General features: G+C 36.6%; 1 protein-coding gene across 1 annotated transcript in view; it reads right to left on the reverse strand.

Annotated features, from left to right (window-relative positions):
- CEP112 (centrosomal protein 112) overlaps positions 1-20,699 on the reverse strand; it is a 276,604-nt gene that overhangs the window by 167,552 nt on the left and 88,353 nt on the right. Inside the window, exons 15-18 of the mRNA XM_070934742.1 lie at positions 18,052-18,144; positions 16,928-16,987; positions 13,948-14,027; positions 1,013-1,148 (exon numbers count right to left, since the gene is read on the reverse strand). Of these exons, the coding sequence (XP_070790843.1) occupies positions 1,013-1,148; positions 13,948-14,027; positions 16,928-16,987; positions 18,052-18,144 (369 nt within the window). The remainder of the gene's footprint in view (positions 1-1,012; positions 1,149-13,947; positions 14,028-16,927; positions 16,988-18,051; positions 18,145-20,699) is intronic.

Genomic DNA, 20,699 nt, shown 5'->3' on the forward strand with positions numbered 1-20,699 from the left:
TGATTAGCAGGCAACGCAGCTGGGATTGTCAGAGCTTGGATCGCCAGAGCCACTTAAGGCTCGTCAGAGCCTTTCGGGCTGGTTTGCCTGGTTACAGGAGAACGACACCCGGCGTATAAGACGACCCCCGACTTTTGAGAAGATTTTCATGTGTTAAAAAGTCATGAGAGAAATGACTGGTCCAAAGCCACCCAGTTTGCTTTGTCTGTAAGGCAAACCTGGAAGTCATGATATAGTCTAGTAATGGCTTCTAGTCTAATGAGTTAACCACTGTACCAAACTGGCTATCTTATAAATAATAAAACAAATGAAAATGATAACCAATTGGGAGTCTATGGGGAAAAGTTGGAGGAGTATCAATACTTTTGAACATGTGTCCACTCTTATAATTATTAAAATACCTCATTTGCTGTAAATATACAGCATTTTAAGAAACATTTATTCATTTTGCTTTGACTCTTCTATTTACCCTCAGGGAGTTATGCCGAAAAAGATGATCCCTTAAAAGAAATATTGTTTTCTACCTACCTATCTAGGTATTGTAATTGCAAGATTACAATGAAATACAAAGGGTTTTATTAATTAAAAAAGGGAATGTGTTTGACATTATTCCACTACCACACATATATCCTAGCAACACTGAGTTTAGAAATTGAGGTAATATTTTTCAGAAAGATAGCTGGAGGGAATGACAGAGCTGGGTTTTAGAAAATGAATGAGTAAAATAATGAGCTATAAAACCCAACCCCCAAATAGGATGCAAGTTAATGATTTATTTATTTGGAAAAATCCTATTCAGTAATAAAACCAGGGAGAGTTTTGGAAAATTCTGTTTTAAAAGATTAATCAGCTGCCAACATCATGTCTTCTGATTCCCAGGCAAAGCTACTATATAGTCTAAGAGTTTGATGTTCCAGAATAAATGAAATATGTTTCTAGCCATGTAAAACAAGAAGATGCTCTCCCACTGTGGCAGAGAGTTCCAGAAAGGCTGGCCCTGTGACCTTCTCACCTGTTCTTTCATTTCTGCATACACTTTTTCTGAGTTCAGCTCCACCTGCCGCTTAAACTCCTCCAAGGCAGCATCAGCCTGCTGGGCTTGTAGTCTCTGTGCCTCCATCACCTGAGTCAGATGCTCCTCCCTCTCCCTAGAAGGCAGAAAAGATTTTCATTGTTAAAATATCAAATTAAAAAAGCACGGCCCTGCATAAAAGAAATGGCTTTCATCAGATTTGCTTAAAATAATGTTCACTTTTTAATCTTCTGTCATTGCTTATCTTGTCTTTCATTACTAATATTTTGAAGGAGAAAACAATCAGTTATTTTTACTCTCCCGTTGATCTGAAATCACCTAAAACAAAGGATTGGGTTCTTTAAAAAATTATCCATTTAAAAATCTCCAGTAAAACAAAAAAGTTGTAGAAACACTGCAGTTTTGAGTCACGCAGAATTTCACCCTTCCTTATATAACATTATACAATCATCTTAAAATATTTAATTAAGATAATACTTTTAGTATATTATGATTTTAAAAAAATACTTCAAAGAGCAATTCCCATCCACAATCTCTCCAAAATTCTGTAGCTAGTATACAGCTATATACCTCCTTTAGCTTTTCCCCCTTTTTTAACATGTGGGTATATTAATATTTTGTCTTCATTCAGCCAGTATATAAAGTTAAAGAAAAACCAAAATCAAAATTGTCTATGCAATCATTCATTCAATTAAAAAGTAACAAGTGTTCCATTTCCTTCCATGGAAAAAATAACTGCACCCTGAGCTCTGGTATATGGTATTGCCCCTTTTAGCAGAAACAACTTTGAATAGAATAGAATAGAATAGAATAGAATAGAATAGAATAGAATAGAATAGAATAGAATAGAACAGAACAGAACAGAACAGAACAGAACAGAACAGAACAGAACAGAACAGGATTTTTTTATTGGCCAAGTGTGATTGGGCACACAAGGAATTTGTCTTGGTGCATACGCTCTCAGTGTACATAAAAGAAAAGATACGTTCATCAAGAATCATAAGGTACAACACTTAATGATAGCCATAGGGTACAAATAAGCAATCAGGAAACAAATAGGTGTTTCTTATATCTATTAGTCTCTGATATTAATGGTAGGGTGTTTTTTACAGTTGTGTGATGTTTCTTCCATGCAGAGGCTTTTTCAAATCACTGATGGGATTTAGATCCAGGTTTTGACTTGCCATTCAGAACCTTCCATTGATTTTGAAGAGGGTTTTTTTGGAGGGGTGGGGGGTGGGGAAGAAAATTAAACTTCCTTTGGAGGGCGGAGAGAAATGAATTCAACCTTGAAAGGAGAAAAGGAAAGGAATTAATGCAACCTATTTTGAAGAGAGGTGCTCCTCCATGCACTGGAGGCTCTAAGGTCTGAAGCAGGTCAGTTACCAATGCAAGGCCTGCTGTCTGGGGAAAGGGCACAGGGTTGCTGCCTCAGCTTAATTGCAACAGCAAGGTCCCTTGGCACTTGCTGCAGCTCAGACGAGAGGAAACTCCTGTAACATGGTGCTCCTGGCTCAGCCTATGCCACAGCACTACCTTTGCCGCTTCAATTAAGCTGGTGCGGTGAGCTTGTATGTTGTTAAAAATTCATATTAAAGAAGCCCCCTTTCTAATATCTACTTCCTCTTTTAAGACTGAGAACTGTTTCAGAGAAACCTGGTGAATATATTAGAGAGGGGGATTCTTTAATATGAATTTTTAACATTTTTGGGGTGGGATGAAGAACAGGTAGATGCAGAAGTTTACAAAGCGTACAAAGTTAATACATGGTATGCAAAGCTTAGAAATGTACCAAGATATATATTTGTGCACTTTGTCAGGAGTAAACCAGTTTCTACAATAATGTTTTAATTAATATTTAATAGATAAATATTGGAAAAATGGAAGCCTCCTTAATTAACCAACTATTAGTCCATCTAATACATTTGTTTCACAAAGAGAACTCACTCAAGGTAACACAAAACCCCAGGGCCATCTCACAAGTACCATTAGAACTGAGAAGGATGTCAAGCAAGGCTGCATATTGGTCCCATTCTTATTCAACTTCCATGTGAACTCAGTGGTGGGCCATCTCCTTAACACAAACTTTCACTCTACAAAACTTCACGGAAGACCCATCTCTGTTCTACTTTACTCTATGCAGACAATGCAGCAATATTTTCAAGAACATATATTGGCCTTAAAGGAACTCTGAGAACATTAACTCAGTATTGCAAGGAAAACCAGTTAGAAATCAATTTACAAATTTAATAGAAAAATTGATAAATAAATATACCTGCAGCATTCGAATTACTGCCAAGCCAATAGCACAACTTCTTTTTGATGCCCAGTTGTGCCCCTTCTCCAACTTGACAACATTTAAATTTGTTCAATCCAAATTTCTAAGATCGGCCCTTTAAGTCCCAAAATGTGTTTCTAAAGCCTCCCTGAGACTAGAGAGAGACTTCATGAAGTGAAGGCTAAAGTGGGGATGACCATACCCAACTATTGGTTTATACGATTTTTCTTTCCCCAATTAAGGGAGGGAGGGATTGTTGTTTATCCAATGCCTGTACTATAAAGACATTTGTGGCAGCCTCATCTCACTATTATTGCTCTTCCCTCTGTTTCATCTCTTAACTAAAAACAAAATTCCAAAACTTTTCATTCATTCCTTATCAGCAAAAATCCAGTAAGGGTTGTCAGATATAACTATATTGTCATCTTAACCTCGATCAAATAAGACAGCTTTGTATTACTTCCCTATACATTTAACAGATCTTAACTTTTAACCCATTCAAATAGACTACTGTAGTTGATTTCTTGTCGTCTTTGTTTTATTCTTCTTCTTTTTTGGGGTGGGGGCACTTCTCAAAAAATCCTTCAAAATTCTGACAGATCTCTTTTGTACATCAAGTAAAACAAAAATATCTACCTCTCCTTTCTGGTTTGAGAGTTGCATATGTCCTTTAGATACTGAAGCATCATCCCATTTCATTTGAAAGTCCAGCACATCCTTTTCTGCATTCCTCTCATTACTTGCCACATTTATATCCACTTTCAGATTAATTTCAAATTTATCCAAAGTATCTTGTTCTTCTTTCATTGCATCCTTGACATTCCATCTATCCCTCATTTCCAATCATTTCAAAGCTCATTTGTCATAAATTTTCAAAAACATCTCATAATTGCCATCAATAAATTCACTATTAGAATATTTCCTTGCATTCTGTTGTTATCTTCTAGCTCTCTCTAGTTTCCAGCCTTTAAAGCCCTATTATCTTGTTTAATAACATTTTTCAAACCCTTTTAAAATTGTATTTAAAATTCATATCTAAAGAGAAGGAGCTCACCAAGTGAATGTAATATTGCTTGCTCTTCCAAAGAAATTTAATCCTTTCAAAGCAACAGAAAAAAATGCAAATCCAAAATGATTATGATTTGGTCAATGTTCTTTAAAAAGGCTGTGTTGTGTTGTCTTCTCTCAACCCCCAGCCACTGGACCCATAAGCACCACAAAGTGACAATTACTGCGGTTAACTCATGAGCAGCAGCTGGGTTATGTCATGTGGGCTATCTTAAGATCTCCCCTTATTCTAGGAAGAGATAGGTGGCTTGGATCTTGTATCCAGGTACCAACTACATCACGGGTGTCAAACTCGATTTCCTTGAGGGTCGCATCAGGGTTGTGTTTGATCTCGAGGGGCCGGGGTGGGCATGGCCAGCTCAATGTCACTTGTGTCGTGGGGGAGTGCCTGTAGAGGCCTGAATGCTCTGTCAGTGAAAATGGGCTCCTGAGCTCTGTTTCTGGCTGCAAAGGCCTTCTGCAACCCTCTGCCAGTGAAAACGGAGTTCTGGCATAGGCCCCATGGGCCAGTCCTTCACTGTCTCCAGGGCCGCCCCGCAGGCCAGATCTAAGCACCCTGTGGGCCAGATCCGGCCCCCGGGCCTTGAGTTTAACACCCCTGGACTACATCATAACACCGTGTTACCAAAAAAGCAACACTTAGCTCACCATGGCTTTCAACAAAAGTCTCAACAACTTAGTTCTGGAATTTGATATTCAATGAACTATTTTTAAAAAAGAGAAAAAAAGCATTATACAAAAAGTATTTATATAGACTTTCTTTTTCATTATGTTTTCTTCTCTATTTGTTCTGAGTTTCCTTAAATTTTATTTATAATTAATATAAAATTGGTATTTTAAAAAGTTAACAATAATCATGGACCTTGTATAGCCAAAAACAGGTATTAATTACACCTATTTTGGAGGGAGGCACTCCTTCATGCACAGGAAGCTCTGGGTTTGTGTCTGATGTGTCTTCAGCTTGACCTGATCCAGAACAGTTTGGCTATAATGGCAAGACTGGGGAAAAATTGTCTGCCTGCTGTCCCAGGTGAAAGGCACTTCCTGCAGCAGTGTGTTGGATATGTTCACTATCTTGAGTTATATGTAAACATAATGAAGGTGGAATACAAATAAATAAACAAGTAATGAATCCAGGTTTCCTGTTTAACCACGATGCTCTATCCCAAGCAGTTTTGGAGTATGAGATGCTAATATAAATCGAGCATTAGAGTACCAATAAAGAATCCATTTTTATTTCAGTAACTATAACAAAATGAATACTTGAGGAGTAAGATAGTCAAGCCAAGTTATGAGGGACCTAAGATCTATATCAAAATGCCAGTAATATTAATCAACAAACAAAAAGCTAGAATAGAAAATATCTATAAAAACTATACCAACGAGTAAAGTGATTCTGAAAAGAAATAACATGCCTGATGCTTCAGCTAATACTTTCCTTGTTGATAGCTTAAATCTTAACTTACAGGGAGATGACTGAAGTCCCTGGCTTAGTCAAGAAATATGGCTTTACAATCCTTGCTAATCCTTCCTAATCCTTCCTAATCTGAAGACTTGCAATTAACAGTTGATTGTGGAAAACCAAATTTACAACTGCTTCTACCAGTCAGAATCACATCATCCCTGCCTCTTATAGGTAGAGGACAATTTATCTGATCATAGAAACGATTGTACTTTTCCCAGTAGGTACCAGTAATATGATATCAGCTCTTATGTTGTAAGTCTCAATAGTATCCTAACTATATATTTTGCAAGACAATGTTATCCTGTAGTTCAATTCTTCCTAGTATAAGAAATGAAATGGAATTATAAAATCAAACTAGATGCCATGCACATTTTCATCTAATCAATATATCATATGAGCCTTTTTTTTTCTTTAGGGAAATTGACAAGTCAATTATTTTATTACTTCATTATTATTTTACTTAGTAAATCCAAGAACTATAATTAAAATAAAATTCTACACAGTTCTGAAAATGTTTTCCTAATAGTGAAGAAAGAATATACTAATGTCCCCAAATCTTATTCATTCTGAACTGTACACGTGTGTATAGTTTACACACGTGTATATTATATTACATGTGTGCTGATTGTATTTGTGGATTCTGTGGAATTTTACTTCAGTTTTTCCATCAAGCAGCTTAATTTAGAGAGATGATAGAAAAATTACACAAAAATGAAAGAGCATAAAATCATATGCAAATACCTCTTGATAATACAACCTCAGAAGTCTTGGGAAAAACATTGCATGTAACTATCTCTACGATGGAATATCATATCACTACATTTCATTACAAGCTCAACATTCTTTCTTTGTAAAATAATGCCTATGGATCACCTGAAATGCTCACACAAATTTTATTTGTGAATGTAAGCTATTCCAAACCTACTGCATGGCAATACTTTTGAGTTTTAATTGTACAATAATCTGTCTTCAGGTTTTCAATGAATTCAGTCATCAAGGAAAATGACTTCTTGTGGAGGAATATTGTTAAGAGTTCAACTGAAAAGAGTAATATATTATGGCAAACCTTCCATCAGTTGCTACAGCACACACTTCTTCATCTGTTGGGGGAATGGGAAGTTCTACAGACTGGAGCGAAATATACTTGGTCATAATCAGAAAAAACACTGACTTCCATCGAATTGTTATACAGTGATCAGCCATCCCCACCAATTTTGAACAGTCTGAACCCCTCAGGCTTAGAAGAGCATTTGAGGCAAGTAGAAGAAATATTGATGTAACAATAGAAAAATTAAATGGATACATCTACTAGCTTTTTTCACATTTTGCACCTCTCAAAATGTTTGTGTGCATAGTTCTATAGATAATATTGAAAAACAAATGCATAAGAATCTGCCTGTCACAGATGAAAATGGTTTATTTCTTCTCAGAAAGATTCTGATTTGAGCAAGTAAAATCTGGTATAAAGATGCCCTCTGAAATACTTTAGTATTTATATCCAAGAATCCAGAGAAAAGATCAAAAACCAAACCATACCAAAAATTACTTCTCTTTTCTCATTAAAATACAAAATATCCCAAATGGATATCGGGAGAGGGTTCCTTCTAGTGGCAAGCAACAAATTACAGTGGGGCAAAAAAGTATTTAGTCAGCCACCAATTGTGCAAGTTCTCCCACTTAAAAAGATGAGAGAGGCCTGTAATTGACATCATAGGTAGACCTCAACTATGAGAGACAAAATGAGAAAACAAATCCAGACAATCACATTGTCTGATCTGGAAAGAATTTATTTGCAAATTATGGTGGAAAATAAGTATTTGGTCACCTACAAACAAGCAAGATTTCTGGCTCTCACAGACCTGTAACTTCTTCTTTAAGAGGCTCCTCTGTCCTCCACTCATTACCTGTATTAATGGCACCTGTTTGAACTTGTTATCAGTATAAAAGACACCTGTCCACAACCTCAAACAGTCACACTCCAAACTCCACTATGGTGAAGACCAAAGAGCTGTCGAAGGACACCAGAAACAAAATTGTAGACCTGCACCAGGCTGGGAAGACTGAATCTGCAATAGGCAAGCAGCTTGGTGTGAAGAAATCAACTGTGGGAGCAATAATTAGAAATTGGAAGACATACAAGACCGCTGATAATCTCCCTTGATCTGGGGCTCCACGCAAGATCTCACCCCGTGGGGTCAAAATGATCAGAAGAACGGTGAGCAGAAATCCCAGAACCACACGGGGGGACCTAGTGAATGACCTGCAGAAAGCTGGGACCAATGTAACAAAGGCTACCATCAGTAACACACTACGCCGCCAGGGACTCAGATCCTGCAGTGCCAGATGTGTCCCCCTGCTTAAGCCAGTACATGTCCGGGCCCGTCTGAAGTTTGCTAGAGAGCATTTGGATGATCCAGAAGAGGATTGGGAGAATGTATATGGTCAGATGAAACCAAAGAAGAACTGTTTGGTAGAAACACAACTCGTCATGTTTGGAGGAGAGAGAATGCTGCATTGTATCCAAAGAACACCTACCTACTGTGAAGCATGGGGGTGGCAACATCATGCTTTGGGGCTGTTTCTCTGCAAAGGGACCAGGATGACTGATCCGTGAACAGGAAAGAATGAATGGGGCCATGTATCGTGAGATTTTGAGTGCAAACCTCCTTCCATCAGCAAGGGCATTGAAGATGAAACGTGGCTGGGTCTTTCAGCATGACAATGATCCCAAACACACCGCCCGGGCAACGAAGGAGTAGCTTCGTAAGAAGCATTTCAAGGTCCTGGAGTGACCTAGCCAGTCTCCAGTTCTCAACCCCATAGAAAACCTTTGGAGGGAGTTGAAAGTCCGTGTTGCCCAGAGATAGCCCCAAAACATCACTGCTCTAGAGGAGATCTGCATGGGGGAATGGGCCAACATACCAGCAACAGTGTGTGCCAACCTTGTGAAGATTTACAGAAAACGTTTGACCTCTGTCATTGCCAACAAAGGATATATAACAAAGTATTGAGATGAACTTTTGATATTGACCAAATACTTATTTTCCACCATAATTTGCAAATAAATTATTTCCAAATCAGACAATGTGATTGTCTGGATTTGTTTTCTCATTTTGTCTCTCACAGTTGAGGTCTACCTATGATGTTAATTACAGGCCTGTCTCATCATTTTAAGTGGAAGAACTTGCACAAATGGTGGCTGACTAAATACTTTTTTGCCCCACTTTATGTATCCAAGTATTTGTATCATTCAGCCTATTAATAGAATAGATGCAAAAATATTTATCTAAATGAAGAAATATGTATCTGAAGAAGAGACTTAAGGGATTTCAAATATGTTTTAAAGTGTAGAGAAGAGGGAGGGAAAACTCTTATCTGTTATTTATTGACATTTGAAGCAGTCTAAATGAATTGGAGATTTCAAAGGATTAAATTAAAATAGAACAAAATAACAACAAAATCCGGTATATATTGCCACTACCGATTCAAACAATCCCAAAATATCAATACCCAAATGTCTGCTCAAAGACAGACTTAAATGCCTCCTGAAGAGCTAATACACAGAGGGACCAGACATACTTCTAGCACCAGGTTGTTCTGGGAGCCATTACAGAGCAATGCCTTCAGGTCCATGTCCTTCTAAATACTTAGAAGGACAACTAAGAATGTTGTAACTTCTTTAAATTACAGCTTTTGTATCCTTCTACTACGCAAAAGGTACTACTGTTGCTTCTTGATCACCTGGACCTTTTAATGCTACCAAACTCTGATGGCAATATGAGAATCAAAATCAAATCAAAGCTAAAATCATGGACTTGGGGAATATAGGGAACTAGGAGAATACAGAAACATATTGAAAGGAATATGAAAGTATCCAAAAAAACAAAACTTTCTTATAGGTAGTCCTCCACTTCCAACCAATTGTTTAACAACCATTTAAAGCTATGACAAAACTTTCTTATAGGTAGTCCTCCACTTCCAACCAATTGTTTAAACCATTTAAAGCTATGACAGAGTTACAATTGCTCTTAAGTTATAACAGCCGCGCCTCCCACCACAGAGATATGATTGCATTTTCAGTGCTCGGCAACTGGCTTACCACCAGTTGCAGGGTCCCATCATAAGACTGTGATTTGCAACAAAGTGCCCATTGGATATGTTGCTTAACAACCATGTGTTCACTTACCAACCACTTATTTATTTAATGACTTCATTAGGCTTCATTGTGGTTGTTAAATCTAGGATTATCTACATTCCTGAAAACAAAAACAAAAAGTCTCTTGGAAGCATCCTAGCTCAGCCATTCAAAATTAATGGATGTCAATAAAGTATAGAAATTTTGTTAATAGAAAATGTCTCACCTTATTCTTTGAGTATGGAATTGTACTGAAAAAGGTACCTTTTTCTTTTTCATTAATTCATATTTAATTTTAGAGAGTTAGCTTTGAGAATATTGCATCAGAACAACGAAATAAAACTTAACTGGCCTAAAATCTTGTGTTTGCATCCAAATTTTCAACCAGCAGAATAGTTAGCCTGAGGCTGAAATCCTGAACTCTTATTTAGAGCTGAAAAATGTTCAACAGTTAATTGGCAAAAGAAACTGGGGAAAAGGGGGGGGGGATCTTCAATTTACCCAAAATGAATTTTGTGATGGGTCTGGCAAGGAGAACTGTCAAAGTACTGATCTCTTATATATCCTCTTCTCTTCCAATTTATCACACTGATTTGTATGCCCATCCTGTCATTCATGAGAATAACAGATAGAAGTGGCAGAATTATAGTGGCAGCAGTCAAAGAAGAAACCATAAGAAAATTCAAAAGTTCTGCTGTGGAATTAAATTTGATACGTAGGGATTTGAATTTATAACTGTGCAAGCTTATAAGCCAAATCATTCACACCACTTTGCTAAATCTTTCAGAGGAAGGTACCAAACGTAATAATCATAATCTTTATTATGGTCACTAACCACCGAATTGACTTCATAAAAAGAATAAAAGAACAAAGGAACAAATTACGGGGAGCCATGACATAGAAAAGAAAGCATAAATGTTATCTAGAGGGAATAATAAAAATTCTTTCAAGTCTCAAACATTTCTAAGGAATCAACAGGTGTATTTTCCAAAGTATAATAAGTACAGATAGTAGGCTATGAAAAGTAGAAGCTAAATGATAAAAATAAAAGGATCCAATCAATTAATAAGAATATTTTAAGAGTAAGATACTAAAAGTAAGATGCCTAAGAAATGAAGTTCCCCATCCAAACTGATTTCTCTACTCGGTAGCAAACCTGGTTTGAAAATTGAGAAAACTCTTTCCTTTGGGAGGGTTAAAATTAGATATTTATCCTACCTACTCATTCCAGGAGAAAAACATCCATTGTGAGGCTTACAATTATCTCCCTTTTTGAAAGCAGAAAAATTATGGTACATACGATTCCTATGGAGTCCTTGTTGCTCACTGAGTTTGATTGTTTGCTTGCAGATGCTTCATTGCCTAACCAGGTAACATCACAAAGACTCCGCAGTCAACCCTGAGCTACCTGCAGGTAGTCCTTGACTTATTGCAGGTAATCTTTGACCATTCATTTAGTGACCACTCAAAGTTACAACAGCACTGAAGAAAGTGATTTACGACCATTTTTCACATTTATAACTGTTGCAGCATCTCCACAATCACGTCATCAAAATTGTGACACTTGGCCACTGGCATGTATTTATGATGGTTGCAGGGTCCTGAGGTCATGTGATCACCTTTTGCAACCTTCTGACAAATAAAACTAATGGGGAAGCCAGATTCACTTAACAACTGTGTTACTAACTTAACCACTGCAATGTTTCACTTAACAACTGTGGCAAGAAAGGTCATAAAATGGGGCAAAACTTGCTTAATCTGTCTCACTTAGCAATATAAATTTTGGGCTCCATTGTGATAATACATTGAGGACTACCTGTATATTCTCTTCTATATATTCCTGTTCATAAAGCTAGTGCCATCCTATCCTTTTCACACCTTTTTTTCTTAAGACAAATTTAGCAAGCTCTGATTTTTTTCAGGGGTGGTTGTGTAGTACAAATTGTTAACAAGACATTCAAGCATAATTTCTTGGGCACTTTTTTAACATTAAAGGCAAACTATGTGCTTTGTAACAGTCTGGCCACTTAACAAATAAAAATAAAGTCAGCTATACTTCCTGTTGTTGGAAAAAGCAAAGTGGAATAGGGAGGGCCAATGCAACCAATAACTATTAAGCCATGCTGATCTACTCTTTTCTGGATCATCAGAAGAATGTTAAGTCCACATCTTTAAACTCATAAATATTTAGGTGAAAAGGGCTTATCATATTAAGCTGGAAAAAAAAGTGAAAATTAGTAGGCTGGCATAGGCAAAATCGAAGAATGCACAATGTAGCCATTTAAACTTGTTCTTTTTCCTGCACATGTTTGCTGGCTTACACAAGTAAAGGGGGAGTAACTTGAGACAATTGAGTAAACCTGTACTTCCCCTCTGCAAGTATGTACATTCTATGCACAAATTATTTGGGGCGATCTATGTTCAGAACAAGAAAATAACAGCTCTGAGCAGACCTGTTTCTGCAGTAATGGTAGGCCAAGATAGCAAAGGCCACATGGGAAAGTAGGAAGAAATGGATGGAGGTCAAGAAAGCTGTTGGAAAGATGGCCAACTGGATTGGTGTATAGGTCTTGTAGAGAAGTAGACAAAGAAGGAACAGTAGCAATGGCTAAAAAGAAAGTAGGGAAGGGAAGTTGGTGGCCAGACTGATGGGCAGACCAGCACAACGGCCCTGCAGAAGGAGAAAAGGGGTGAGGTTCAGGAAACTAAGGGTAATTAGGAAAAAGGAAATTTTCTTGTTGCATTAAAATATAATTTTCACTCTTAAACATAAACTTCAGCATTCAAGGTGGATAGGAGGAATATTTAAAAGTTCAAAAATGGAAAGGTGTCTTTTGTTTCCTTTTCTTTCCTTAAAAACTAGCCTTTATATTGAAAAGACTGAGATCTTTTACTTTATTGCAGCATATCATTGAATATGTATGCATGAATCTTTCTGAAACCATTGTAACAGAATAACAGAATAACTATGGCAAAGATATTTCTTCCATGTGTGTGAGTGTTTTTTTCCTGAGGGAACATGCCATTCATTTTCAGCAATACATGACTGGAAAAAGAAGTAGGAATGGACTTTAATTTTAATTAGCTTGTGCTTCATACAAAGGACACTAAACAACACATTTTTGAAATTATGAAGAAAGTACATGAGTCTCCCAGCATTTTCTCCTTAATATCCTCAGCTGCTTAAGTAAAATGAAGGCAAGATAATACAATTAAAAGAAACCTGTGTCCCCACTTATGGTCTATTTTTTAAAATTCAAAATACAGTAGTTAGATGCTTTATTCTTGTTTATCACAGCCATATTTTTATAGAGCATTAAAAATTTCCATTTTTTCTTAACACTTTCCCTTTATCTTAAATATATCATCTATGAAATCTATAGTGATTTCTTGGGGCCTAGGCACCCACTCCTATGCCTAATTTATTAAACTTACAAGATTTTTTTTCTTTGAACTAATATTGTGAACTTTTTTGTGACTCAGCTTCTTAAATCTATTCATATAGCAAAATAATATAATCTACATGAATATTTGTCTTGTTAATCTATAAAATCTTCACATATAATTATTAGGATATTCAAACGTTGTACCAATTTATCCTAGATTTACAGACAAAATCTAGCCAACAAACAGAAAATTCAATATAAAACTACAAAAAGAATCTCGCCATCAATTCACATTGTTAAATGAATCTGGTTTCCTGATTGACTTTGCTTGTCAAAAGATTGCAAAATGTGAATATGACTCCAGAACACTTAATCCGTCATAAATACATGCCACTTATCAACTGTTTGAATTTTGATCATGGGACCACAATGGTCATAAGTGGGAAAAACAGTCATAAGTCATTTTTTCTCAGTGCAATTGTAACATTGAATGGTCACTAAATAAATGGTTGTAAATCAAGGACTATAATCTTTCTTAAAACCATCTCAAGAAAAGATTTCATAATCAAATATTCTTTTTACCTCAGAAGATCTTCCAACTTCCGTATCTTCTTATGTGATTCTATTCTCTCTTTATCGAAATCACTCTGAATTTCATAAATCTAATTAAGAAAAAAAGGCAGAATTAATTCTAGAAACCATGTGACAAGTGACATATCCACTATTGTTCAGATTTGGGAGTATTGAGATTAGCTCTGTAACTACAATCTCTGCAGGGCTTTACTTCAGATTTTGGAAACTTCAGCTAATGAAGAAGGCTACAGACTAAGCATTAACAAGCATATATCAATACAATCACATATTGTAATTATCTGTCAGAAATACTCTAGTACATTCTATACTGAGCAGGGTCTGGACTATATAGCCTCTAAAGCCCCTTCCTATTACAATTCTATGTTCTACCTCTTATTCAATATTGCAAGGTTTTATTATTGCTATGTTTTAATATTCTGTTTGAATTATTTTTAAATTTTGTTACACTGACTTTTATTAAGACATTTTAGTTACACAGAAAATAAATGACATATCTAAAGAACTGTTTTGAACTGCTAGTGAAGTCAAGCTAATAATATTGCATGACTACATTGCAGTATCTAAAATCTTAAAATGTAATATGCTTGCATTGCAAATATTACGGACTTGAAAGCTCTCTTTCTCTTTTTGTAACAGCTGTTTTCCATACTGACAAACCACATCTGCAACTGAATGGTTGTCTTTTCACAACACAAAACTACTATTATTAAAAAATGTAATTATTATGTTTATGTGGGTATATCACATCTTTGAATTGTGACTGTTGAAATATGGACTGAGGATCTAACAAACCATAGCTGTTTTCAGAATAGTGTTCACATTACCTCTACAATCAATGTTGAATTATAATAATCACAAAAGAAAGCTAAATGTTTGTCACACAGGAAACTGACTTAATAAAGTGTGACTATTCAATTTTACCTAGGTTTGTCTAATCTGACTGGCAGCGACTTAAGAGTCCTCAAAGTTGCAGCCCTACTAAATTCTTGTCACCTTACCAACTTCAGCTTTCAGAGGCCAGAGGTAGATGATACTTTATGTAGTTCAGTTTTTTTAAAAAAACAAAATTAGTATTTGTCAATGTTTATTTTAAAAAAATAAACATCTGAATTCTAAATATCAAAGGAAGCCTATTTACAATGATACTGGAGGTTCTAATAGTGTAATTTAGCAGCATTTACTTCCTATCTCTCCCCAATTCCAAAGAAAATAAATTCAAAGAAACAAGTAAACAGTTTATTTCTAACGCATACCATACCGAACCAGGGTAATTTAACAAATCAAAACAACAAACTAAAAACTAACAATTAAAATGATACAAAATAGATTATATATATATCATTATATACCACAACATATTTACAAACACAGTAAAAATAACAGCATACTGAATCTCTAAACCTGATAATCTTACTTCTAACTTTATTTAACTTCAGTAAGATTATAGCAAATCTACTCTACCAATACATTTTTAAATGTATCTGAAAATGTTAGAATTGGAGGATGGCAGAGAACTCTATAATATATGATGCAAGTCTTGAAATACAGACAAATAGGTTGGAATATTAGGGGAAAGGGAAGTACAGATAGTCCTCGATTTACACCCATTCATTAAATGACTGTTTGAAGTTACAACGACATGGAAAAAGTGACATGACCATTTTTCATACTTATGACCGTTGCAGCAATCCCATGGTCACATGATCAAAATTTGGATGCTTGGCAACTTATGACTGTTGTAATGTCCTAGGGTCATGTGATCACCTTTTGTGACCTTCTGACAAGCAAAGTCAATGGAGAAGCCAGATTAACCTAACAACTGTTACTGCAGTGATTCACATAACAACTGTTTTGCTTAACAACATAGATTTTGGGGTCAATTATGGTCATAAGTCAAGGACAAACTGTAGAAAAAAATCGCTATCCTGTTGACTATGACATATAAACAGAATCACGGCAAGAGAGGAGCTGGAACAGGTAGTGAGGAATAGAGCCTTAAACTCTAGCACCAAGAACTGAAATTGGGCCCTGCCCTTAATAGAATCTGCTTTAATACCCTGTGTAGAAAGAAACATAGGAAAATGAGGCAGATCTAAAACAAGGCATTCTGGGCCAAGATCAGAGCTTTCGCTATAAGCAATCAGCCACCACCAAATGAAAAGAGTATCATTTCATGGTTCCTAACCATTGACACCAGAACCACCTCACAGACCTGAAGGGAAGACAAAGAATACCGGAGGGATAGGCAAGAGAGTTCAGCTAAGGCACCAGAATCTCATCTTATCCCTATTCAGTCTTTACAGATGAGCAGGCAACTTATCAATGTGTCTAAAAGGCTTCACAATAGGGAGAATCACACATTCTCATTCATCTCAGGAAAAAAGCCATTGGTACCGCTGGAATAGATGCAGTCTTTAAAGGATGCAGGATGCAGGACAGGATGCAATCCTGATTCGGACTGTCAGACGAGGCAATCAAGGGAAAGGGTGTACAGGGCGGGGGGGAATACAAAAACAACACTTTGGCGGGCACCTACTGAACAAAGAAACACCATGGAATACAATGAAGTTAGTATAAATGAAAAGAATAACCACAAAGATCTGGCTGAGACCAAGATAAAGCACAGTCAGTGATGCTCATTGTCAGTAACCTTGTCAGTGATATCTGGTGATCAAAAATCATAAATATTGCTGAACATGATTTTTTAAAATCTATGATATAAAATTTATTTTTATCTAAACTTTACTGAAATATAGCCAAGTACTAATATATTTCTCAGGCAAAATATAAATGTTCTGAAAATCAGTAGGTGCATCCTTGCTCGACATTTATTTTTAGAGTTTCTACATTCACCAATTTTATATTCCCCTCTGTGCCCAATACTTCCATATTACAGTTTACTTTTTAAGTAAACTTTTATGGCCTTGACATTATATCTGTACACAAAAACAGTAAGATTCTTAATTACCTTTCTGTCATGAATTCTTTCTAAATCAGCTTTTTCTTGTAGAAACATTTGCTCTTGTTCCTGAAAGTAGTTGAGTCAATAAAATTACCATTGTTATTTTTTTCATCATAAACTAAAATATAATCCAAGAAATAATAAATCTTGTACTTCAGTGGGAAGATCAGTAACTAAGAGCAGATAATCAGTTAGAACAGATAAGAGATTTGCTAAGGAAAGGGATGGGGAATTGAGTTGAGAATCTCCTCAGTTCTAGTCTCATATAAAAACTATGTATATAACCTTTTGTTTGAAAGCATGTAAAATCACTCTTGGCTTTTTGCCTTTCCCCTTAAGTTTATTGGAAAGTTAGTCTTTTCCATTTTTCCTCATTTTTTTATTTCCTGAGGCAGTTTCTACCACCACATCATTCCTTGAGCCTCTATTGCCAATGTCTCCCCCTCCTGAGGTAATCAGGTCCTTTCTTTAAATGGTTCCACCCCTCCCCTGCCATATGCAGGCATGCTAGCACAGTAAGGCATATATATATGCAAGATATGCAAAATGTGATATCTATTCAGTGCAGGTCTGCCTCAGCTGACCTGCAGTGGAAGTGATAATTGGAAAGTTCTGGACTAGGTCTGGACTCCTATATAGAATTCTATATGCCATCCAATACAGTCAGACCGAAGAATACTGAAAGATGTAGGGCAAAAAATTTAAAAGACCCCTGCTATAAAAAATAAGAACAAAAGCCAAGAATGCTTACAATGTAGCACCAAGGCAACAGATTTATGTAATGCACTAATTTATACAAATGTTAAGATAGACAGGATGATAATTTTCAACTTCACTGAATGCTTTTTTTATTCCACTGATAAGCACACTTTTCAAATCATTCCACAAGAAAAAGTAAAAAAAATCTTTAAAGGCTTTAGCCTGAAATAAGAAAGTATTCCATTATTTTTCCTCACAATATTGGCAAGGCCTCCAGCAACTCTCTCTCCCTCCTCCCTTTCTCTCTCTCTCTCTCTCTCTCTCTCCCTCCCTCCCTCCCTCCCTCCCTCCCTCCCTTCCTTTCTCTCTCTTTCAAAACAAAAACAAAACAAAGTGCTCATCATTCTGCTGAGTAAAAGATCAGGGCTCACCTGCAGTTGTTCCTGCCTTTGCTGGTCCGATTCTAGCAACTGTTGTTTTAATTCAGACACACACTGCTTTAAGTCCTCTGTCACATCTGATGTCTATAAAGATTTAATGAAAATGGGAATGTTGATCTTCAATTCATTTGGACAGAAATAGCTATACTTTTCAAAGTTATGCTTTAAAAGGTAAAAGGAATGAAATACTCTATTTGCGCAATTATCCCCAGAAGGCATGCTGAAAATCCCTCCTTTCTGGGACATTTATGCAATTTGGACTGGACAGCAGGTACCAGCACTATACTTCCTCTGTACCAGCCAGTGTATTATGGAACAGTGTCTTATTATTTCACAAAACTGCCACAGACAGTCCTTGGATTATGACCACTTGGTCAGCAACAGTTCAAAGTTCCAATGGCCCTGAACGCAGGGGAATTATAACAGATCTTCAGAGTTCCAGCCATCATAATGTCCCCACAGTCATGTGATTGAGATCCAGGTGCTCCGATTCTGGCTCGCGATTACAGTCACAACAGGCCACAATCACATGATCATGATTTCCAATATTCCCTGTCAGCTTCTACAAGTAAATAGGGAAGCCCCTAGGAAGTTTTAAGTCATGATTATGTGAGATCCTCATTTGACAAATTATGTGGCCCTTGTTTAATTTACAGCAGGGCTGTCAAATTCCCAGCCCATGGGCTGGATGCGTCATGTGCTGGCCACACCCAGTTTAGCGAAGGGGGGGGGGAAAGTCCCGATATATCCCATGATGCCACCGTGATGACATGAGTGACACCCCTGAATTACAGGTACTGAAACTGCTGGAATTGCCATCACTAAGCGACAGTCATGTGACATCTTGTTTTACAACCATGTAAACAAAGTTCCTGATCCCAGTTGCTGTTATAACTTGAGGACTAACTGTAAAAGGATTTTTTTTTTTTTATTTAAGGCGAAGGTTGCTTATCTATGAATTTATGGTTTTCTATACCTAAGCATTTATATAACTGAGGGAGGGGGCACGCTGATTTTGCTTTGTTACTGTACAATATGCTGCCTGCGGAGTTTAACAAATATACCAAATACTTAAATAAAAGGCATGAAAGCTTTTAAATGCAAATCTTGTAATCTGATATAGCCACTGACTGGATATGCAATTTAAAGATGCTATCTATTAAAACTACCTGAAGTCCTTCTATGCTAACCTATTAGATGCAGGTATGGCGGGAAAGATGCTTCCAAAAAGGATGAATTGAAGTACACTAGGAGTGGATGCCAGATGCAGGTAGTCCTCAACTTATGACCACAATTGAGCCCAAAATTGCCAGTGCTAAGCTAAGCAAGACAGTTAAGTGAGCTTTGCCCCATTTTACAACCTTTGTTGCCACAGTTATTAAGTGACTCACCACAACTGCTAAATTAGTAACACAGTTGTTAAGTGAATCTGACTTCCCCAATGACCTTGCTTGTCAGAAGTTTACAAAAGGTGATCACATGACTCCATGAGACTGCAAACATCATAAATACATGGCAGTTGCTAATTTTGATCATATGACCAAGGAGATGCTGCAACAGTTGTGTGAAAAACGTCATAAGCCACTTTTTTAGTGCTGGTATAAATATGAATGGTCACTAAACAAATGATTGTAAATCAAGAACTACCTACACATTCATAGATATGTGCTTTAGCAATACTCTTTGGGTGACCTATTAGGAGTATATATTCTTGGCCTCATATACTCCTGGTCTGCTTTAACTCAGAAAGGTGGGTGGAAGTGGATGAGCAACTTAGTGAGAGTGGCGAGGATATCATTCCATACTGCACAGTAGAAGGCAACGTTAAGCCACTTCCGTATTTTACTATGAAAACCAAACAGAGAGACAAGATAAAGTGACTGAGTGTCAGATGATGGGCCCCTTGGGTCCAATGCAACTTAATATGCTATTGAAGAATGTCTGAGGATCTTTCAGTACACTAGTGATGCTTTTGATGTAGCTAGATTAAAGCTTTTCAGACATTTAGTTGATGTTGCCATGCAGGGAAAGAAAACCCAAAGCTACAAAGACAGCACTGCAGTGGGAGCATGGAAGGTAGAAAGTATGAATGCGAGAAAGTTCAACATAGTGAAATATAAAATAAACTGATATCTTATATGGCATCAGTGAATTGGCTGAAACAGACTGGAATTGGACACTCTCAGTGAGAATATTAAACTGTTTACTACTCATGACACGAAGAAAAAAATAAGGACACTGCTTTCATAATAGGAAGGATACAGTAAAGACAATACATTGTGGATACAAAGCAGTCAATGATCAAACAATTTCAATCACAAATATTTTTCTCACAGACAGCTCTCTAATATAACGGGTATTTTAAGTTTCAAATCAAATCAAACACTTTATCAAAATCAATAACCAGATCTAAATATAATTTGGTAACATTATTTCGGGGAAAAAATGGAGTGTGATAAAATAGCCAAGCAATTTTCAGAAAACAGGAGGAAAAGGAGAGGAAAAGTAAAACCAGCAAATAAGGACTAGAATGGCAGACCATATTTAAGTATGTCAGGCGGCAGAAAATCTGAGAAATGTTTAACTGTCAAGCATGAACAGAGCTACACTGCTATGTAACAGTTTAAAGGTAAAGGTTC

The sequence above is a fragment of the Pituophis catenifer genome, unplaced genomic scaffold (genome assembly GCF_029215685.1).
Source record: "Pituophis catenifer annectens isolate HBS135680 unplaced genomic scaffold, rPitCat1.0.hap2 SCAF_2, whole genome shotgun sequence".
NCBI classification, from domain to species: Eukaryota; Metazoa; Chordata; class Lepidosauria; order Squamata; family Colubridae; genus Pituophis; species Pituophis catenifer.